At 37.2% G+C, this 23,446-nt stretch overlaps 1 protein-coding gene across 1 annotated transcript in view; it reads right to left on the bottom strand.

The window, feature by feature from the left end:
* The window catches only part of LOC126482033 (dynein axonemal heavy chain 6-like), a 1,073,010-nt gene that overhangs the window by 551,244 nt on the left and 498,320 nt on the right, over nucleotides 1–23,446 (bottom strand). The window contains exon 94 of the mRNA XM_050106005.1: nucleotides 20,704–20,896. Within this exon, the coding sequence (XP_049961962.1) occupies nucleotides 20,704–20,896 (193 nt within the window). The remainder of the gene's footprint in view (nucleotides 1–20,703; nucleotides 20,897–23,446) is intronic.

Below are 23,446 nucleotides of genomic sequence, written 5' to 3'. Positions count from 1 at the left end.
TTCATGTGCCAGAGCTGTTTACTTTAAATGATGTGTAGCTTGGTGTGAAATGTGACACTTTAACCATCCTAGATTTATCTTTCTTGAATACCTGGAAATGTCATTATTCAAGCTTTTGTGTAACACGATAAAAATTAATTGGCTTTTGTAAAATCTCATGCTTAAATGTTTGTGTGCTCTACAGTGAATAAGTACTGATAATTGTCATGGGGGCACACTGCAACAATGCATATTTCACTTTTCATTTGCCTTATGACCTTTGTATAAATATCCTTATAACTAAATTGTTTACTTGAGATGTGGCCCGTTTTGTCATTTGGTACCTGCTACTCTCGACGTACCTCTCTTCTTCTGCACCCTGATGATGCACTGGTTGCTCAAAGAAAAAACTTAAATCTAACTTATAACTAATTGCATTACATAGCTCGGTGGCCATTGATACATTTGGTCATTGTATGCATCTGCATATATTCCCTTACTTTGTTTAAATTCATAGACATTCATTTATTCTCTTACCCATCACGAGCATTTACTCTGCAAAGAAAATTATTTGACATCTCTCAAAGTATTTTGCCTTTAGTCCTTACCTTACATATACATATACATCTACATTCATATTCCGCAAGCCACCTGACGGTGTGTGGCGGAGGGTACCTTGAGTACCTCTATCGGTTCTCCCTTCTATTCCAGTCTCGTATTGTTCATGGAAAGAAGGATTATCAGTATGCTTCTGTGTGGGCTCTAATCTCTCTGATTTCATCCTCATGGTCTCTTCGCGAGATATACATAGGAGGGAGCAATATACCGCTTGACTCTTCGGTGAAGGTATGTTCTCGAAACTTCAACAAAAGCCCGTACCGAGCTACTGAGCGTCTCTCCTGCAGAGTCTTCCACTGGAGTTTATCTATCATCTCCGTAATGCTTTCACGATTACTAAATGATCCTGTAATGAAGCGCGCTGCTCTCCGTTGGAACTTCTCTATCTCTTCTATCAACCCTATCTGATACGGATCCCACACTGCTGAGCAGTATTCAAGGAGTGGCGAACAAGCGTACTGTAACCTACTTCCTTTGTTTTCGGATTGCATTTAATTAGGAATCTTCCAACGAATCTCAGTCTGGCATCTGCTTTACCAACGATCAACTTTATGTGATCATTCCATTTTAAATCACTCCTAATGCGTACTCCCAGATAATTTATGGAATTAACTGCTTCCAGTTGCTGACCTGCTATTTTGTAGATAAAAGATAAGGGATCTATCTTTCTATGTATTCGCAGCACATTACACTTGTCTACATTGAGATTCAGTTGCGATTCCCTGCACCATGCGTCAATTCGCTGCAGATCCTCCTCCATTTCAGTACAATTTTCCATTGTTACAACCTCTCGATATACCACAGCATCATCAGCAAAAAGCCTCAGTGAACTTCCGATGTCATCCACAAGGTCATTTATGTATATTGTGAATAGCAACGGTCCTCCAACACTCCCCTGCAGCACACCTGAAATCACTCTTACTTCGGAAGACTTCTCTCCATTGAGAATGACATGCTGTGTTATGTTATCTAGGAACTCTTCAATCCAATCACACAATTGGTCTGATAGTCCATATGATCTTACTTTGTTCATTAAATGACTGTGGGGAACTGTATCGAATGCCTTGCGGAAGTCAAGAAACACAGCATCTACCTGTGAACCCGTGTCTATGGCCCTCTGAGTCTCGTGGACGAATAGCGGAGGTGGGTTTCACACGACCATCATTTTCGAAACCCATGCTGATTCCTACAGAGTAGATTTCTAGTCTCCAGAAAAGTCATTATACTCTAACATAATACGTGTTCCAAAATTCTACAACTGATCGACGTTAGAGATATAGGTCTATAGTTCTGCACATCTGTTCGATGTCCCTTCTTGAAAACAGGGATGACCTGTGCCATTTTCGAATCCTTTAGAACGCTACGCTCTTCTAGAGGCCTACGGTACACTGCTGCAAGAAGGGGGGCTAGTTCCTTTGCGTACTCTGTGTAAAATCGAACTGGTATCCCATCAGGTCCAGCGGCCTTTCCTCTTTTGAGCGATTTTAATTGTTTCTCTATCCCTCTGTCATCTATTTCAAGCCGGCCGAAGTGGCCGTGCGGTTAAAGGCGCTGCAGTCTGGAACCGCAAGACCACTACGGTCGCAGGTTCGAATCCTGCCTCGGGCATGGATGTTTGTGATGTCCTTAGGTTAGTTAGGTTTAACTAGTTCTAAGTTCTAGGGGACTAATGACCTCAGCAGTTGAGTCCCATAGTGCTCAGAGCCATTTGAACCATCTATTTCGATATCTACCATTTCGTCATCTGTGGGACAATCTAGAGAGGGAACTAAAGTGCGGTCTTCTTCTGTGAAACAGCTTTGGAAAAAGACATTTAGTATTTCGGCCTTTAGTCTGTCATCCTCTGTTTCAGTACCATTTTGGTCACAGAGTGTCTGGACTTTTTGTTTTGATCGACCTACCGCTTTGACATAAGACCAAAATTTCTTAGGATTTTCTGCCAAGTCAGTACATAGAACTTTACTTTCGAATTCATTGAACGCCTCTCGCATAGCCCTCCTCACACTACATTTCGCTTCGCGTAATTTTTGTTTGTCTGCAAGGCTTTGGCTATGTTTATGTTTGCTGTGAAGTTCCCTTTGTTTCTGCAGCAGTTTTCTAACTCAGTTGTTGTACCACGGTGGCTCTTTTCCATCTCTTACAATCTTGCTTGGCACATACTCATCTAACGCATATTGTACGATGGTTTTGAAGTTTGTCCACTGATCCTCAACACTATCTGTACTTGAGACAAAACTTTCATGTTGCGCTGTCAGGTAATCTGTAATCTGCTTTTTGTCATTTTTGCTAAACAGAAAAATCTTCCTACCTTTTTTAATATTTTTATTTACGGCTGAAATCATCGATGCAGTAACCGCTTTATGATCGCTGATTCCCTGTTTTGTGTTAACTGTTTCAAATAGTTCGGGTCTGTTTGTCACCAGAAGGTCTAGTATGTCATCACCACGAGTCGGTTTTCTGTTTAACTGCTCAAGGTAGTTTTCAGATAAAGCACTTAAAAAAATTTCACTGGATTCTTTGTCCCTGACACCCATTATGAACGTTTGAGTCTCCCAGTCTATATCCAGCAAATTAAAATCTCCACCCAGAACTATAACATGGTGGGGAAATCTACTCGAAATATTTTCCAAATTATCCTTCAGGTGCTCAGCCACAACAGCTGCTGAGCCAGGGGGCCTATAGAGACATCCAATTACCATGTCTGAACATGCTTTAACCGTGACCTTCACCCTAATTATTTCACATTTCGGATCTCCGTCAATTTCCTTATACTATTGCACTTCTTATCGCTATAAACACACCTCCCCCTTTACTGTCCAGCCTGTCTCTGCAGTATACATTCCAATCTGAGTTTAGGATTTCATTACTGTTTACGTCTGGTTTCAGCCAACTTTCTGTCCCTAGTATTATGTGGGCATTGTGACCGTTTATTAATGATAGCAGTTCTGGGACCTTTCTATAGACGCTCCTGCAGTTTACTATTAGCACATTAATATTGTTATTCCCTGTTGCATTTTGCCTACTTCTACCTTGCCGCGTCTCAGAAGGCTGCTTGTTGGGCCTAGGGAGGGAATTCTCTAACCTAAAAAACCCAGAAGTGTACTCCACACGTACTCCGCTACCCCTGTAGCCGCTTCCAGCGTGTAGTGCACGCCTGACCTATTCAGGGGGACCCTACATCTCTCCACCCGATAGCGGAGTATAGTTTCTTGTATAGTTTTTCATGATGCTTCCTTTTGTCTGTGAATATGTTGTATATAGCTTAGTATTCAATTAAGTCTCTGTGTACATATATCAATAGATTCCTCAGTTCTTAGATAGTAGATGTAACTGTGTAGTATTTCCTTTTACCTTGTATTTAGGTTAGGTACATATTGCATTCCTATTTTGGTTGCGCCTCCTGTCAGCCTTTCTGTGAAGCATACTGGTCAATACCTCCTGTCCTACTACTGACATCAGTGTGTATTGTTGAGTGCTGGCAGCTGAGCCATAAGCTAATTTCGTTTATACTTCTGCTTTGCATAAACAGTGTGTTACTTCTCATTGCTGTTAAATTTTATGCCTGTGCGTAAAAATCAGAAGAATTACTTATGCCTATACACATTACTGTATCTTAAAATACTCTCCAGAAGAAAAATTACACTTAAGAGATAGGTACACTATGTACAATTATCTAGTGATAGAAAGAAAAAATGCTACCCAGCTTCATCATTCTATAAAAGCTTTTATGTCTTTGTGGGGGTGGAGATCTTTGACTCTTCCTGTTTTCTCATAATCTAACCTGTACGTCCCAGGGTATGGTATTTTGGAAATTACATATGATCCTCAATAGAGTAATTGCCACTTCTTATTTAGTTTGTCAGTTTTTGGCAATTTAGGATGCATCCGTGGACTCGTTGCACTTCAAAAAATTGTGCAACACGTTTCAGTGTCTTATTATAAATTTTCTTTCTATACTTGACCCTGTTTTCTAGTGTAAATATGGCTTGTTTGATTTTGTCTTGTAGTGTCATTTCTGTTGTGGGTACCTTTGATATAGGTGACTCTTACTCATTCGTTTGTTTTGTCCAGAACTTCAGTTCATTAGGTGTGAAACCTGTTGAAGAATGTGGAAGGTTATTGACAACTTGCATGAAGGGAGTTACATATTCTACCCATTGGGTGTGTTTTGAGGGGTGTGTTTCCTAATAAACCAGTTAAATTCTTTAAAGACTCGTTTTACTGGACTTGCTTCTGGGTGAAAAAGGTTTACTAATATGTGCTTTATGCCCTGTGAGCTCATAAATTGTCTCCACTTTTGCCCAACGAAATTTGAAGCATTATCAGTTAGCAGTACCTTTGATTTATCTACTCTTCTCAAACAGTCTCCCTCAGTTCTTTTTCTGGTATTTATGGCTGTTGCATTTTTAATGGCATACATTTTGATATGCTTCAAGAAAATATCGTACAGTGCTACTACATATCTTACTCCTCCTTTACTACTTGGATATGGACCATCTATGTCCAGGATACTATATCTAGATGGTTTTTTGTGAGTAGTGGGTGTAGCTCAGTATACTTTGACACACTGAACTGGTTTGACCTTTGACATATCGCACACTTTCTTAATACCTGTAGGACTCGCCTTCTCAAATTTGGAAAATAACAAAGTGTTGCAATTTTTGCAGTACATTTGCCTACTCCTTAATGTCCCCAAATTTCATGCGTGTGTCTTGTAAATTTGGTGATATAATCTTCAGGAATACACACACACACACACACACACACACACACACACACACACACACACACACACACCATTGATAAGATTTTTCATGTTTCCTATGAAACAAAATGCCCTTGTACTCCTGATACCATTTACTTACCTTTCCACCTTCATCTTCTTTAAGGTTTTGCATGACTTTACTCCATCTGTGATGTTGCTGTTGTATAATTTTCATTTGCTTCAAAACTTATGGTACTCAAACTGTTGTGCTGTACCTTGCATTAATAGCATTCTGAGTTCTGCATCCTGCTCTGTTAATTCACCAAATTCCTCTAAACCTTATGGTAAGCTGGACAAGGCAATCACAATAACATTCTGAGTACCTTTAATATAAATGATCTCGAAATTGAATTCTTGTAAATACAGACATCACCTAGCTAATCTATGATGCAATAGTTTACAAGTTAAAAGAAATGACAGTGACTGATGGTCACAGTAAACTTCGGTATTCTTGCCCCGCAAAAATATTCGAACTTTTTAAATGCCCATATTACAACTAAACTTTTCAATTCTGACATAGAGTAATATCTTCCTGCTTCTGATAATGGGTGACTAGAAAAACTGATGACCTTGGGTACTTCCTTACCTTCTTCCTCTCACATCTGGAACAAGCATGCCCCCAGCTTTTGGGATGAGGCATCTGTGCATAGACAAAAATCCTTGGACATATCAGGGTGGCTAAGAATGTTTGCATTGACTAATACCTGCTTAATATTAGTAAAGTCCTCTTGTCACTTATCAGCCCATACCTGCTTAATGTTATTGATGTCCTCCTGACACTTATCATCCCATAACCGAAGCCTATTTTTTCATAACAAGTTGAACAATGCATCACTGTTCAACAGTTGTTGTGGTACAAACTTACGAAAATAAAAAGCTAGTCCTAAAAAGGCTTTTAGTTGTTCTTTATTCCTTGGAGCTGGACAGTTGCGTATGGCATCAAGTTTTTTTGGATCAGGTAATATACCTTATTCTGACACAACATGTCCTAAAAATCTGACTTTCTCCTTGCCAAAACTAGACATTTTTAAATTGGCTGTTACTCCATAATCTGCAAATCATTGAAGCACCTGTTCAATGAGCCTGATATGTACTAAGCAAGTGGGTGTAGCTATTAACATGTGGTCTACGCAAACAGTGACTCTGCTAAGCAATTCTGGTCCTAAAACCTTGTCCAGTGTAGATATAAACACTCCTGCACTAATATTCAGTCCAAAAGGCAGAAGATAGAATTTATAACTTTTGCCACCACATATAAATGCTGTATATTTTCAACTTTCTTCGAGGAGCTTTATTTGTCAGTAGGACATCTTCAGATCAAGTATACTGAAATATTTTTTACTGTAAAACTTTAGAACCTGTTTGTCCAAGTTGTCTGGTCTTTTGTGTACTGGTACTATAATCTTATTGATACCTCTAGCAACACGAACTAATCTTACAGAACCATCTGGTTTGGTTACTGGTAATATTGGACTACAATATGGCGAAAATAAACGTTCTGTATTTTTCCATTTAATCGTATGATTGATCTCTTCCCTTACTGCCTCTCATTTTGCCCATGGAATAGGATATGACGTTACACCAAATGTCTCATGTGGATACTTGAAATTTATATTCATAGTCTTTGATTACCCTGGCTTCTAAATGGAAACATTGGCATACTTAAATAGCAAATTAGAAAATTCTTGTCATTGCATATCATTTAGTACCTGTGATTCACTTAGTTTCTGCTCTACCATTTCGTAAAAAACCTCAGTGTTTACTTCTTATTCAGTATCAAATTTTTTTGGGAAATATACAGCTGGAAAGGAGTATTGTGCTACTACATTTGACTCTGGTTTGTTTTTGTTACTTTCATCAGGTGTTTTGATTAAAATAGAAAAAATCTGATCCTTTATATAAAAGTGGCATTTATCATTACCTATGTCAATCTGTGTTTAGTACGGTGTAAATGCATCCATGTCAATAAGACAGTCCTTCGTTATATATACAATTCTCGTGTCACAGTGTTAGTTGCCATACTCATCCGAAATGGCTTAATCTATTCTGATGAAATTTTACATGTATATTCGGTTGGTCTGAGAATTAGTCGTAATCTATTTTTCATACCCCTAAGTGATAAGGGTGATCCAACCCAAAATTTTTTCTTATTTTTTGGACAGAAATTTTATTTTTATTCTTTTATGATGCGGCAATAAAAAATACACACAACCCTAAATTTTCACCCTTCTACCATCAACCCCTATTTTTTAATAGCGATTTTAGTCATTTAATTATTTACAACCTCGGTCAATAACTGATCAATTATCACTTGATCGGTTATTCTTGCCAGGTTTCTACTGGTGATAGTCTTTCGCTATTCGATAGATAGGTAATTGAAGAAAATGTACCAAAAGCAACGACTCGAATATCCCTCTTTGAACTGATGTAGCTAGACCGAGAAGTTTAACTAGGTAGCTTGCGTCATTTGCCAAACCGACATTTAGGCCTTTCGCACATGCATCGATTTTTATTGTACGGAAATATATCGTACGATCAAATTCATTTAGTGGAACAAAGGAGGTCCTATGCCCTCCTTTGTTCCTCTAAAAGAATTTAATCGTACAGTATTTTTATGTACGATAAAAATCGATGCATGTGCACTAGAACTAATAGTGCGCTAGAACTAATAGTGACCAATACTGCTGGACTTCCCCCTAAGCCTTTTCTCACTACCTACACAGTTTTTGGCCATTATTATTGTTTGTGTCACAAGCTCCTGCCAACAACAGCTATTGTGTTACACGTATACATTGTGTTACACACATACATTATTCTTATAGACTAGAGATAATTTATGTGGCAAAACAACGTTTGCCGGGTCAGCTATAACATAAAAAGATTTTCAGAAGTGGAACAAAGTTCAGCAGGTACGTATTGTGTTACACATATACATTATTCTTATAGACTAGAGATAATTTATATGGCAAAACAACATTTGCTGGGTCAGCTATAATATACAAAGATTTTCAGAGGTAGAACAAAGTTCACCAGGTATAGCTAGTTAACTATAAGTTTGTCAATTATAAGAAAGATGAACTTCACTGTAAAATGTTCAATTTGTTATTGAGTAAGTGTCTGATGTTTTAACAATTTAGTCTTACTGCCTGTAGCAGTTTTCACCTTGCAATTTTGGACAGGAAATGTTGGGAATTTGTCTCTCTTCTTCAATTCTCAAAAAACTGCATTTGACATTAGGTTGGTAGTTGAACCTGTATCTTAAATTAACTGTGTGTCAATGTTAAATATTTTCACCTTAATGATTGTTTGTACCAGTTCTTCCGGGATAATACATGTTGCATCTAACTCATGCTGATACGAATCATCCTTGAAGTCACCTTGTTTGTGAAACCTTATAAAACATGTTTGTAGTTCTGCCTTGCCCCCACTCTGTGAGAGGTCAATAGCCTGGGGCTTAACTACGACTGGCTGGTGTTTTCCACTGGCGAAGTGTGACTTAGTTCATTACTTGGAGTAATTTCAGTGAGTCGCACTGTGTATGTACTTCGCCAATTTGTGTCGTTAGCTGCTGTGCAGTTATTCTACTGTCCAAAGGTCGGCTGTGGTACAGCATAAGGCATGGCATTGTTGCCACGCGTTGGCGACTGCTGCAACTGACTGTATTCATGTTCAGCATAGGGCCTTGTGATGGTGAATTGTAATCTGCTTGTGCATTGAAATTACCCCTGTTGTTTTGAAAATTTCTTTTGAATCGTTTGTTTTTCTGTTCCTGTTACTGTACTCGTTACCTCTTGGTACATAACTTTGCTGTTGTGTGTACCATCCTTGCTGTGTGTTTAGATCACATTTTACTGACTGATTTACATGACTATGTTGTCGTTGAGCCTGATTTTCTGTTGCTCTATTGGATACAGATCTTTTGTCATAGATTAAGTTGATAGAATCAAACACTGACAGAAAATATTCAGTGTTGTGCTCTAGCATTGTGACAAATTTTCTCTAATGTGCAATCATAAATGACTTCTCAAAATTTTTAACACATCTACCTGTGATATTAGGTTCGTTCAGTAGTGTGTCTTGTTCAGGTATTTTCCAAAGTATCCACATAGACTACCATATTTGCCATTGAATGGTGCAGGGTTGAAAACCTCGGATCTGAGTCTTTCTTGCAGTGCCTCAGACTAGTATTTGTCAAGGAAAGCTCGTTCAAACAGGACATAAGTGCTGCAACATTCGGCCACTTCAGTTGCCCATAAAAGCACATCAACTTGCGTATATCCCACAACAAATCTGACTTTCTGTGAGTCCATCCAGCTACATGGAAATACATGACAAAAAGCACTGATAAATACTATGGAATTCATTCTTTTACCTTCAGTAGTGAATGGAGGAAGCTGTTGATGTATTAGCAAACTTTTGTCTGCAAAAATAGTTGATAGACACATGTCATTTTTGGTCATATTTATGTTGTTATTGCAGTTACCTGTAATTCCGGCTGGTAATTGGTCAGGTATTGGACTTGTGGGTATGTTTACATTTGGCATTCTACAACTGTCACTGGTACCTGCTGTGGGACTCGTGACAATCTGTGGATAAATACCAACAGGTTGTGGTTTTTTCACTGTAGCCTGTGTATTATTTACATGCATATTTCGAGATCTGGTAATATTTTCTTCTAAAAAATTGCAGATCATATTTTTTGCTGCTTGTAGGTTAATGTTTACCTTGTTCACAATTGACTTTCTTTTTTCTGAATAGCCTTTTCTACTACATCTGTGTATAACTTACAATCAGTTAATAACTTCTCTGCAATGATATTATCCTTATGTAATGTACCTGCTCCAGATTGACTAATGATATCACTCAGATTTTCATTGATTATTTCTCTCTCCTTCTTAGCACGTGCTGAGTCAATTTATAATGTTGTTACCCCCAAAGCAAGCTCTTCTACAGCTAGAGGTACAATTACATAGTCTTTATCTAGTTTGTTAATGACTATGGTTACTTCTTTTACTGTCGAAACCAATTGGTTTTGTGTGGCTTCAATGTTTGCATTTGCATCTGTGATTTTCTTTATCTGTTGCTCTAGTAGATCATGATGGTCATTAAAAGAATCTATCTTATGTTGTAGCTCTGTGTATAAGGATACCGTTAACCTCAGATAGTACTTCATGCTTTACTTGTGTTTTCATATCATTCAATTTTTCATTGATTTCAGTGCGAAAATTTTTGGATAAGTCGTCAGATTTCTGTGAGATCATGTCTTGCAAATCCTTGAATACTTGTTTCTGTTCTTGCTTCATTGCACTTAGCTCTTGTGTAACAGTGTTTTTTTGCTGTTTTCCCATGTTCATATCTTGTGTAACAGAGTTTTGTTACTGTTTTACCATATTCATATCTTGCGTCAAATTACTGAAATTGGTGTTCATATTGTGTTTCATATCATCAAATTTCATATTTATATTAGACAGTAACTGCCATAGCAGTGCTTCAGTTGTACTACCATGGTTGCTGTCAGCTGTACTTCTCAAGTTAATGTTTGTGTTGTGACCAAGTGGTGTTTGTAATGTGTTGTCAAAATTCATATTGGAATGGCTCTCCAATATTTCATTCATTAGTGGTATGTCGCTCTGTGAGATGTGTGACATTGTCTCATCAATTGTAAATATTGTGTCATCAAGGTTCTTTTGCTGTGGAGCACCGCTATCATTTGTCACTCCTGTGACACTCATCTCTGATGTACTTAAACTTTCTGCAGTAGGCATGCATGGCACCTGAACTTCAACTGTTTGATCACACAATTCTACACCATCTTGGCTGATTTCATTTCTGCTATTGCTATCAGCAATGGGCATATATTTTTTCGTCATGTTATATGAATATGCCAAAAGTAAAATTTTCACAAAAATGTTAAAATTTCATATGCTAATTATTATACTTGACAATTGTAATTTACGTGATGTCAAAGACTGTTTTATTTCAGTTATGATGTGCAAACTACTGTACTGCAACTCTTTATGTTTTACTGATAATGCGTACCACACTGAAACATTTCTGTAACTTTTTCGCAAATAAAATTCAAGGAATGGAATAATAAGGAAAAGGTTTCTATCTATTTCAAAAGAGGCACTACCAAGCATAACCATGCAAGCAACTTGCATAGCTGTCCTACCTTTGCTGCTCTGAACAAAACAGCTTACAATTGAAAATTTTACATAACCTGCATCCAGTTCCTATTCCTTTCAAAAATTTTCTCCTCAATTTTTGAATTTTTGCAATACTTGCTCCCCATCATGATTCAGGCAAACAGAAAATACAGATAATTAGTTTTTATGACTCATAACAATGCCATAGAAATTTCTTACTCTAACAAAAGTTAACAAACACTACTCACAACCGGCACCCTGAAGTCCTGGCACACGGTCGACAGTTGTGTTGTAAAATAAATAAATAAAAAATAAAATATCACTACTAAATATTATTGATATGCATATGAAAACACATTTTTGTAGGATACAATACAATTGTGTTATTAGGAATGTTCCGTGCCTATATGAATTTTCCTTGGCTATCGGACTTTGCTTACATTTCAAAAATCCTCCTTACATGGACTTCACTTCACTTAAATAAATAAAAAATACTTGATACTGTTGTTCAATATACTATTCTTCATGCACTCATATGATACATAAAACTCGTAGTACTTCATGTTTAAAATCGCACATCTTCATTATCCTTCTACATACAGGAGAGAGTGTGTGTGAAAACAAAAAATTGTACAAATAATTGAATGAGTGTTTTTCGTTTGTCTGTACCTTAATGCACATTCATAATTAACATCTTTGCCAACTCTTCTATTTTTTAATAAATATTTACTTTACGATATCATGGGGGTCTTTCATCATGTACCTACAAACCTATTATGTTGAACATGACATTCTCGGCTGGGCGAGTGTTTAAATGATGGTTCTTGGTGCTTAATTTGTGGAAGGGCTGTGTTTGTAAGCCAGTGTGAACCATATAGAACAGGGCAATGGCCAAGGTCTGGCATAATTGACAGCACACATCAATGATGTGGTAGTCTGGCAACCCGGAGTGGCTTTTTGAAGTCCGAGCCCAGGGCAGTGACATCTGGAAAAGTGTCATGGAAGTCTTGCTGCTGCTGAGGGTTGATGATGAAGCATGGGTAATGGCTGGCTGCAGCTGATGTCCATGGCTTGTGGCCTGATTTCCTTGCTCTTGATGTGACAACATAGGAGCGTGTCACACAGTTCACTGACCAGCAACTGCTGTCTGCTTGTGGCCTCATTGCAGTCCTGGGCCCTTGCTTCTGCTTCAGATTCTCCTATAGTTTTGTCCCTTTACAGCTTGTTACATAGCAGTGGCACAAAGACAGAGAGGGCTTCACCAATGGAAGAACAAGTTCAACTGACATCATCATCAATGCAGTAAGGGCAGCAAAAATTTTTGAAGACTGCAGTGGCTGATGGTGTTGAGTGTAAAGTGTTTTATCAGTGAATGTAATTAAATGTTTGCAGAAGTGAGTGACAAGGAAAGAACAGGCAGTGAATTTGACAATGAGAAACAGACAGTAAACAGTAAGAGTGGGCCTGATAGTATGGTGTTTGGAGATAGGGAGAAGGAACTAAAATTGTTAAACGAATGTAAAGTAATTGTTAAAAGTAAATTTGAAGGTGAAAGTGGAGTAAAACTAATGGACCATTCTTTTTATGACGAGAATACTGTTTGGCAAATAATATGCCAAATGTCAAGGGCTTCACCCACTGCACATAGAAGTGTGAATGAGGATGTGGACAGTCGGGAGGTGATGAAATAAATTAATGTTGAACAGGAGCTGCGTGAAGAAAGTAGCCAAGTTTAGGAAGTGCTAGTAAAGGAGCATTTTCAGTTGGTAATGGTGGAGTTTATGAAAGATTTGAATTAAGAAAGGATCAAGACAGTAATGATATTGGAAGTCTAAGAAGTCTAAGCTAGAAATGGTATTGCTAAGTTAAAGTCAAACTTGGACAACAAATTATGATCTGTAAAAGTTTGTTTCGAAAATAGGTTAGAGAAACTGGTACTGTAAAAATATAGACCGTGAATATCGATTGTGAAGCTAACAAAGATAGAATTAGAAAAAAGATAGCAGAAGGAATTCTGATACTAGGGACCAATTCACAGGAGATTAGCATGTGTATAGAGTACAGCAGGTCCTGGAAGGAATAATGGAGGTTATAGGAACAATTGGACAGGAATAGAACTCATAGAGGAAATTCAAGTGACAGAAGAGGAGGGAATGGTAACTATAGACCCAAATCAGAAAACTGAAATTTGCGGTTAGGGTCCATGCTTGGGGAAGAAGCAAAAAAGAGCCACCAGGGAATAGAAGAAAACCAACATGGACTAATGTTCAACTGAACAGAGATAGTGAAGTAAGTAAAGAAACTTTCCATGTCTAGTAATAAACAGAACTGTTCCCAGTGGAGGGGATCCCATTAAACTGGAAGAAGGAGAGCAAATGGTAAAGCAAATAGATGAAACAGAAGAGTGTTCGACTGTTCAGTGAAAGAAATGTCAAAAAGAATATCAGGATGCTATGAAAAATTGTGGACAACTCTGGGAAGCAAAGCAATTTAAGTATCTTCCTTTTTGGTCAAATAGTGAGAATAAACAACTGATCAGCCAAGCATTTGAGGGTAGTGACAGTGAAAGTAGCAAGTTGCTACTCACCATATAGCAGAGATGCTGAGTCACAGATAGGCACAACAAAAGAACTCTCACAATTAAAGCTTTTTGCCATTAAGACTTTAATGGCTGAAAGCTTTAATTGTGAGAGTCTTTTTGTAGTGCCTATCCGTGACTCAGCATCTCCGCTATATGGTGAGTAGCAACTTTCTTTCTCATAATATTGCTACATTCCATCCTGCATTTTCCATTGTTTGAAGATATAAGTAGGGAAGAGAGTCAGGCCACCTGACACTTAACAGTAATTGAAAACAGGTTTGGTGATGAAGATTAGATTTTTTTATAAAAAAATAATTTAGGTTGTCGCATGAAGGAGACACAATGTTGAGTATTAGAGCACCAATGGGAAAATTTTCAAAAGCATCAAACAAGAAGTACTATTATCTGTGGAATTTGGGGGTCAGTTATTGGAATGTAAATTTTTAGTGATAGTATACCTAATGTTAGTGTAGATGTAATCTTGGCTACAGACTTCTTATGTAAGTGGAATGTGAACATTGATTTTGGCAATGGGAAATTTAGTTTTGTGTGCTCAGGAAATTCATATGAAATGTCAGTTTTGGAAAAATTAGATTCTGAGACACATAGTGCATTAGACTTATCACTGGGATACTTAGCCATTATAACCGACAGGGATAAGACTGAAAAAGAACAAGTACAGTACAGGTAGAGATAAATAACAAAGCAAAAAAATTGAAGCATAACACCTAACCAAAAGAGTGATTCAAAACAGTAGATTATTTTCACATAAGCCTGTATAAATAAAATATTTTGTATGTAGAATAAAGTTAAAAGAAAAATGAACCATTCTTTATGAAACTTTTGTTATTCCATTTTCCGAGAAAGGAGCTGTTAGAAGAGAAAGAGAGAAGATGAGAAGATGCTTCAATGGGGAATAATTGCATGATATAAAATCAGATATAATAATCCTTTGGTAGTTATTTTAAAAAAAGGAATGGTGCCAAGTGTTGTTCCATATGCAAGAAAATTAAATGAAATAGTTCTGAGAGCAAGTGACTGACCAGCCAATACCGGAAGAAATTTTACAGAAATTCTATGGATTTAAATTTTTGACTTATTTTAATGTAACTTGTTGTTATTGGAACTAATCTTGGCAAAAGAATCTATGACTTGTACAGCTTTCCTATTTGAAGGTAAGTGTTATCAGTACTGTGTGGTACCTTTTGGTCTAAACTTGTCTGTATGTGTTTTCATTAAAGCTCTGAAAAAGTTTTAGGTACCAAAGTTACTGTTTACATTCATGATATTTTGAAGGCAAGTTTTGATTGGTACGAGCATTGTCAAATTTTGGATGGACTGCTGGATGCTATTTACAGAGGGGGACTGAAATTAAAACTGAGCAAGTATCAGTATAAAGGAATTTTTTTGGGCCATGCTATTTATGAAAAAGAGATACACCCTAAACAGAAGAAACTAAGGACTCTTCCTAATTTTCCACCATCTAATAACAATACAGAACGTAATGCTATGCTCAGCCTATTTGGATATTACTGAAAATTTTGCGACACATTAGTCACTTAATAATCCTTGTTCAGGCAATTTACTGAAGTAGACTGTAGTGTGTAATTGGAATTCAGAATGTGAGGAAGCTTTACAAAATTTAAAGAAAGAGTTGTGACGAGTAAATTACTAAATCATTCTGCCATTACTTTTTTGTATGAGTACAGTGTTGAGCTTTCTAGTATGGGAGTCAAAATTTTTCAGTTATTGGAAACAGATAAAGGAGTGCACATACAACAAATGCTTTTGCAAGTAGGACTTTGCATACTCATGAACTGGAATGTTCAACTTTGCTACTGGACTGTTCATAGGTGATTGTACAAGCTGGTATTGTTCAGTGCACTGAAAAATTTTAGTAGTTGATAAACAAATCACCATTAATATTCGCTGAACTTAGTGAAGAATAAATGTGTGTGTTAGAGTAACTGAAATTATGGTGTCATGTACATCTTTGAGGAAACACCATCCCACACTCATTTAGACTTTCACCTTCATAGTGATTAAGGATGGTGCTGCTGAGATTCATGTTAGAAATGCTATAAGCTGCAGGAGTGCCCTAACCAACTGACATTTGTCTGCTGCACACCATAGATTTTCCAATTTTGCACCAGCCACGAGGATATAAGATGCTGAAAGAGCAGGCCCCATCACACTTTATGGTTGCTGTCCGTTTTTACAGTTTCTTCAGCATATCCGTGACACTCTCTCATGGATCGAAAAAAAAAACCTGTGACCATTCTTGCTACCCTTCTCTTTGTACATTCAACATTCCCTGTTAGTCCTTTTTCATATGGGTACTCTAGAATGGGCCACACAAGTGATATGTAAGCAATCTCTTTTGTAGACTGATTTCAATTTCCCTAGTATGCTGCCAATAAACTGGAGTCTACTACATGCTTTATCCATGAATGAGGCTAAGTGAACGTCCCATTTCATATACCTATGAAGTGCTACACCTAGGTATTTATATGAGTTAACCAGTTCCATCTGTGACCCACTGATATTGTAGTCATAGGACACTATGTGAAGTGCACAGTATTACATTTCTGAACACTTAAAGAAAGTTGCAAAACTTGGCACCACTTTGAAATCTTATCAAGATCTGACTGAGTACTTACACAGATTCTTTCAGACAGTACTTCATTATAGATAACTTCAGCATTTGCAGATTATCTGAGGTTACTGCTATTATTGTCTGCAAGGTCTTTAATGTACAACATGAACAGCAAGAGTCCCAACACGCTTCCTGGGGGCACACTTGTAATTACTTCTACATCTAAATGATTACTAACTGAAACCCTCAGCTGCTGATAGGTGTTGTTGATATACCTCGATTTGGACAGCTGAAAATGTGTGCCCCGACCAGGACTCGAACCTGGGATCTCCTGCTTACATGGCAGATGCTCTATCCATCTGAGCCACTGAGGACACAGATGAATAGCGCGACTGCAGGGACTTATCCCTTGCACGCTTCCTGTGAGACTCACATTCCCAACTGTCCACAATTCTACATATGTTATGTACCTTATAGACATTTGCCCATTCACTCATTACTCACGCATGCTTTGAGGCTTCCCATAAGAGTTTGGGCAACCTGTGCACATTCGCACAGACGAAGGTCAATGGCTGGGTAGCTTTTAACTATATATTTATGAAGACAGTAACTGTTCTCGAAAGAACAGAATACTGTTGATGACCGTGCAGCTTTTCCCTGTCTGATACTCATGGGACACCCCTTACAAGCTCTGAACTGCATGTAGTGTGTTTTTTCAAAGTTTAGTGACAAAGAATTGGCTAGGAACCAGCGATTAACGTCCACAAATATTTTATTGGCTGATCTTTCTAAGACTACACTTGATTTGCTATTTATTTCAATGTTTGTATCATTGACAAACAAAACAAACTTGGCATCTGGTAATGTTACTGATGAAAGGTCATTGATATACACAAGAAAAAGTAAGGGCCCCAAAATGGAACCTTGTGGAACCCCACATGTAATTAGTTCCCAGTTGGATGATGCCTGATAGCTTGATACATGTCTCTTTCCTAATGACACCCTTTGTTTCCTGCCAGAGATATAAGATTTGAACCATTTTGCAGCATTTCCTGTTACACTATAATATTCTAGTTTACTTAAAAGGATATTGTGATTTACACAGTCAAATGCCTTTGACAGATCACAAAATATATCAGTTGCCTGCAATTTTTTGTGTAATGAATTAAGCACATTTTCACTGTAAGTGTAGATAGCCTTCTCAATATCAGAACCTTTTAGAAATTACAGTATGTTATTTGAGATGAGATGGTTATAAAGACGGCTGTACATTACTTTTTCGAAAATTTTTGAGAATGCTGGCAACAGTGAAATTGGACGGAAATTTGATGCTATTTCTTTATCTCCCTTCTTAAACAGTGGCTTAACTTCAGCATATTTCAAACATTCAGGAAATATTCCACTGACAAACGACTGGTTACACAGATAGCTTAATATGTTACTTAGCTCAGAATCACATTCTCTAATTAACTTTGTTGATATTTCATCATACCCACTAGATGTTTTTGATTTTAAAGATTTTATGATGGACATTATTTCTGTTGGGGTAGTGAGGGTCAAATTCATATTATGGAAGTTACTTGAAATGTCTGGTCTAAGGTAATCCACAGCAGCATCTACCAAACCTGACAACCCCATCTTTTCATTAACAGTTATAAAATATTTGTTAAAAAGTTCTGCAACACTATACACACCTGTCACCAATGTATCATTTACTCTTAATGCTATTTGTTCCTCTTCATGTCTGGTTCTACCGGTCTCCTCCTTCACTACATCACATTTGTCTTTATTTTGTTATCTGATATGACTATCTTTTCCTTGTAATATATTTGCTTTGACATCCGTATTACAGTCTTTAATATTTTGCAGTATTTCTTATAATGTGCTATAGCATCAACATTGGAAATGTTTCGGATTGACAGATACAGTTTTCTTTTTGTTTTACAAGATACCCCTATTCCTCGAGTAATCCATGGCTTCTTTGTAGACTTTGCTCTAACCTTGGTAAGTTTTGGGGGAAAGCAATGTTCGAATAAGGTAAGCACTTTATTAGCAAAAATGTTATATTTTTCATTCATGCCATGAGCACTGTAAACATCAGTCCAGTGAATGTCTCTGAGGAGTGTCCTAAAATAATCAATTTTTGGCTTACTGATTACCCTCTTGAGCTCAGATTTAACAGATTTTATATCCTGTTCAGTATTAACATTTAACAGAAGGAACTGCATGTCATGGTCTGAGAGGCCATTGACTATTGGTTTTGTAATATAATTTTGTTCATTTGACTTTTCTATAAAGATATTATCAATGGCTGTTTGTGAGCAAGTGGCTATCCTAGTGGGGAACTTTACAGTGGGAATTAAGTTGAATGATAGTTTTACTAACTCAAATAAGTTCTTATTGGGAGAGTCTTTAAAGGAAATCTACATTGAAATCACCAGCAACCACTATTTATTTGATTTTGGTTGTTAAATGGGCCAGTACAGCTTCAAGGTGGTTTACAAACTGATTAAAATTACCTGCAGGTGCTCGATATACACTTAATATTATGAAGGATTTTTGTGAAATTCTAATTCTGTTGCACATGCTTCCATATGCTGTTCTAGGCAAAATTTATGAATGTCTATGTTCTTAAATTTATGACAGTTTCTGATGAATGTGGCAACTCCTCCTTTCTCCATTTCTGATCTACAAAAGTGAGATGCTAACCTAAACCCTGTAACACTTAAAAGTTCTATACCAGTGGTCACATGATGTTCAGAGAGGCAGATTATGTCAGCTGGATTTGAAGACTCTAATTCATCTATGCAGATAGTTAATTCATTAATTTTATTTCTCAGTTCTCGAATATTTTGATGCAATAAAGATAGCTGACATTTCACATTGACTGAGTTAAAATTGGGTGGAGTTAAAATATCTGCTGACAGTTGAAAATTCTTAACCAATGGCTGTTCATGCGGATGTAATAAGCTGGAATTATGTTTTTTGATTTCTTCCTCAAACTGAAGGTTTGTCACAGTTCTAACCTCTCTTAAAATTTGCTTTCTTTCTGTCCTCCCTACCCTAAAAAAGTGTCTTTTCTGAATCCTATAACCACTGGTATTTTACCACTCATGACAGTGCCTCCCCCCTTTAACTTTCCTGCTATTTCCCCAGCCAATTTACCCTTCCCCTTCCTGTTGAGGTGAAGGCCATGCCTAGTATAATCCCACCTACTGAGAGAATCAACATGAACCACACCAACGTGTGACCCCGCACCCGACATGAGCAGCCGTTCCAGCTCCAAATTAACTCTCTTGACAGAAGAGTTCAAATGAGGTCGGTCATGGCGCCCAAGAACAGATACAAACTCAACACTAGTATGCTTCGATGCTGATGCAATCTTCGCCAGGTCACACTCTATACTGTACCCAGGATCTCTGTCAATACTGTTACCTGCCCCACCCACTATAACCACGGTGTCTTCCTTAGTGAAATCTTTGCAAAGTGATCCTAAATCCTCTGTCACCTGCTCCAGACCAGCACTAGGTTTAAAAAAATTGGTGACCTGGTATTCTGATCCTAGTTCATCCTGCAAAAGTTGGCCAACACCTCTTCCATGGGAACTACCTAACAACAACACTTTCTCTCTTTACTGATTTCCCTACATTCTTACTATTCAATTTGCTGCTGAAAGTTTGTTGTGCCCTGTCTACACCTGCAACTGCTTGAGGCTCACCAGCTTCTAACTGAAGCAACAGGTCAAATCTATTTTCCACATTCACCATAAAGCTGTCAGACAAAGTTCTAGGCCTGTTCCTCCTGTTGCCTGTTGCCACTTCCCACCTCTCTTTACCCTTCTCCCTCCTTAACCTGTCAAGATCTCCCCTGGCCTTGTCTAACTCAGCCTGAAAGGCAGCAATTTTCCCCTCCTGTTCTAACATATTGTAAAGCAATTAAGTACATACTTATTCTGAACTAAATTTAAGTTATCATTTCATGACTGTAAATTCTTTAGAAGGAATTTTATAAGATTTACCTTGAAAATATTTTTCAGTGTGAACTCAGAAGGTGAAGGAATAAACAGCATAGAAAAATGGCGCACAAATCGAGGAGTCAATGGATTCCTTCCACCTCCAGGCGGTGCACATGCCGCTATAATAACAACATCTTGAATTTCTTTCCAGAACAATTTCTCTCTGTCATACAGCCCACCAAAGTCAAGATATTGTCTGAAAAAGTAAATAATATATCACAGATTACCATTAAGTAGATCCAAAACTTATAATGAAGCATTACTTTTATTTTATTTAATAATATTATAAACAGGATTGTCTACTCATCATTGACTCAAAGATGAGTGATTTCTACAGGAATATCAAAGCCTAATATAAATGACACAGGTAAAATAGATTAGATTTCTGTGTAGACATTTACAATATCAACTGAAAGTACAGATGACCAGTAACTAATCAACAATGTTTTCTTGGAGTATTTCGTAGTATTCTCCTGTGTTCTTAAGGCTAAGTGAATAAATATTAATACAATGTGAATTTTTTTGTGCATAACTCTGTAGGAAAACTGATTGCACTGTTTATGCTGGCCACATATTACTTCATCAAGATTTTGTGCAGTTTTTCTGCCATAAAGAGTCCTGAATGATTAAACCCATGGCATTCCAGTTAATTTCCCCCCAATAGTACCAAATGTTCTGTGAGGTTCTGTCACAAAAATGCTCTCGAATGCTTGTTGTGTGTCTTTTAAAAGAAGTAACAGTTTCATTCAAGTTATTTTGTGTCAAATGTTAGTGTTCCATTTACTCTTGTGGACTGTGTGTCATACAAATACACTTTAGCAATAACGGATAAATTTCAGTACATAACTTCATTGGCACTCTGAGCAAACAGACCTATCATACTCCAAAAGAATCTCTAATGTGGATGTAACTGTAAAGCACATATGATGACAGTATGCTGCCAAAATGTGACATTAACTAGTAAGTAGTCTTTGATATCACAATTTCAACTGATATTCATTTTATGAACCTGTGAAAGGAATTGATACTTTTGAAAGATAGATCAGTTTTTTGTACTTTTATGTGTGTTTTCACTGGTGCTAAGAAGTTCACCAACTGACAAAAAATTCTGTCTCAAAGTTTTATATTTATTTTAAAACAATTTCAATTTTTCACAATATCTTTTTGGGTCATTACAAACTAAGTGCTACTGCACTATAAAATAAGAAAGTTTTACTGTAGTAAGCTATTTGTCTTCAAGATGTTTGGCACAAGCTCATTAGTCTAAAACTGTTGTAATCTTTATGGCCAAAGGGCAATGTCAGTATGACTCCCACTTGTTCAAATACCCAGCTTCTTAAACCTTGCTGACAGTTTCATTGCACACTGATCAGAACATTAGTCAAATTCCATGTACCCCACAGATGGGAGCCTCTGGGATGGGGAAAGACGTTATGGATGTACATTTGATTTAGTTACAAAACAATGCATAACCATCATTAAATAATATTGCATCTGTATCACAATGTTAATAATAATTGCATGTATAATAATTTAAAATTTTAAGAGTTTCTGTGATAGCAATCTTCAATGGAGTAGGTGGTGATCAACAGAAAGTTATTAAATTCAGTCTTAAACCCCACAACATTAGCTATAAGACATTTAATAAGCTCTAGCTGGTATCTGAATTCATGTGCACTCATGTAACAGTATACGACTCCTTCTACATTTACACCCATACCCTGTAAACCATTGTAAACCACATGGCAGATGGTACAGCCCATAGCATCCGTCATTAGATCTTTTTACCATTAAGTTTGCATATGCAATGCAGGAAGAATGACTGTTAAATGCTTCTGTGCATGCTATAATTCCTATGGGATTGATACATAGGGGGTTGTAGTATATTCCTTGAATCATCATTTAAAGCTAATTCTTGAAACTTTGTAAGTAAGGTTTCTCATAATAGTTTACATTTATGTTCAAGAGTCTGTGAGTTTCAGCATCTCTGTGACACCCTTTCATTGGTCAAACAAACCTGTGGCCATTTGTGCTTTCCTTCTCTGTATATCTTCTATATTCCCTGTTAGTCCTTTTCTATGGGTCCCACATACTTGAGCAATAGTCCAGAATGGGCCACATGCGTGATCTGTAAGCAATCACCTTTGTAGACTTACTGCATTTTCCCAATATTCTACCAATAAACTGAAGTCTATCACCTGCTTTACTCACAACCAAACCTATATGATCATTCAGATCATATCCCTATAGTGTGTTATGCCCAGGTATTTGCAGGAGTCGGTCGATTCCAGGTGTGACTTATTGATATTATAGTCAAAGAAAACTAGATTTTTTCATTTTGTGAAGTACACAGTTCTAAATTTTTGGACACTAAATGCAAGCTGCCAAGCTTTGTACCACTCTGAAATATTATCTAGATCCAACTGATTATTTGTTCAGTCTTTGCTTCTCATCCCATATGGTAAGTCTCCCCTGACCTGTGGTTCGGGGTGTCTTTCCCAAAATCTACCCCTTTTATTACACCTCCCTGTCCTATTCCTTCACCTTTCTTCCTTCCCCTTCAACCCTTCTGCCTGATGAAGGAGCCACTGGCTCCAAAAGGTTGCCAATCACGACAGTCTTTTATGTGTGTGTTCTGCTGCCGCTTGGTAAGTTGATTTTTTATCTTTCCAATTACATAATTTTATCAATACTTGATTATTTGTTCAGCTATTTTCAGACAGTAATTACATACATACATAATTCC

This window comes from Schistocerca serialis, chromosome 5 (assembly GCF_023864345.2).
Source record: "Schistocerca serialis cubense isolate TAMUIC-IGC-003099 chromosome 5, iqSchSeri2.2, whole genome shotgun sequence".
NCBI classification, from domain to species: Eukaryota; Metazoa; Arthropoda; class Insecta; order Orthoptera; family Acrididae; genus Schistocerca; species Schistocerca serialis.
This window is presented reverse-complemented; position numbering and strand designations above follow the sequence as displayed.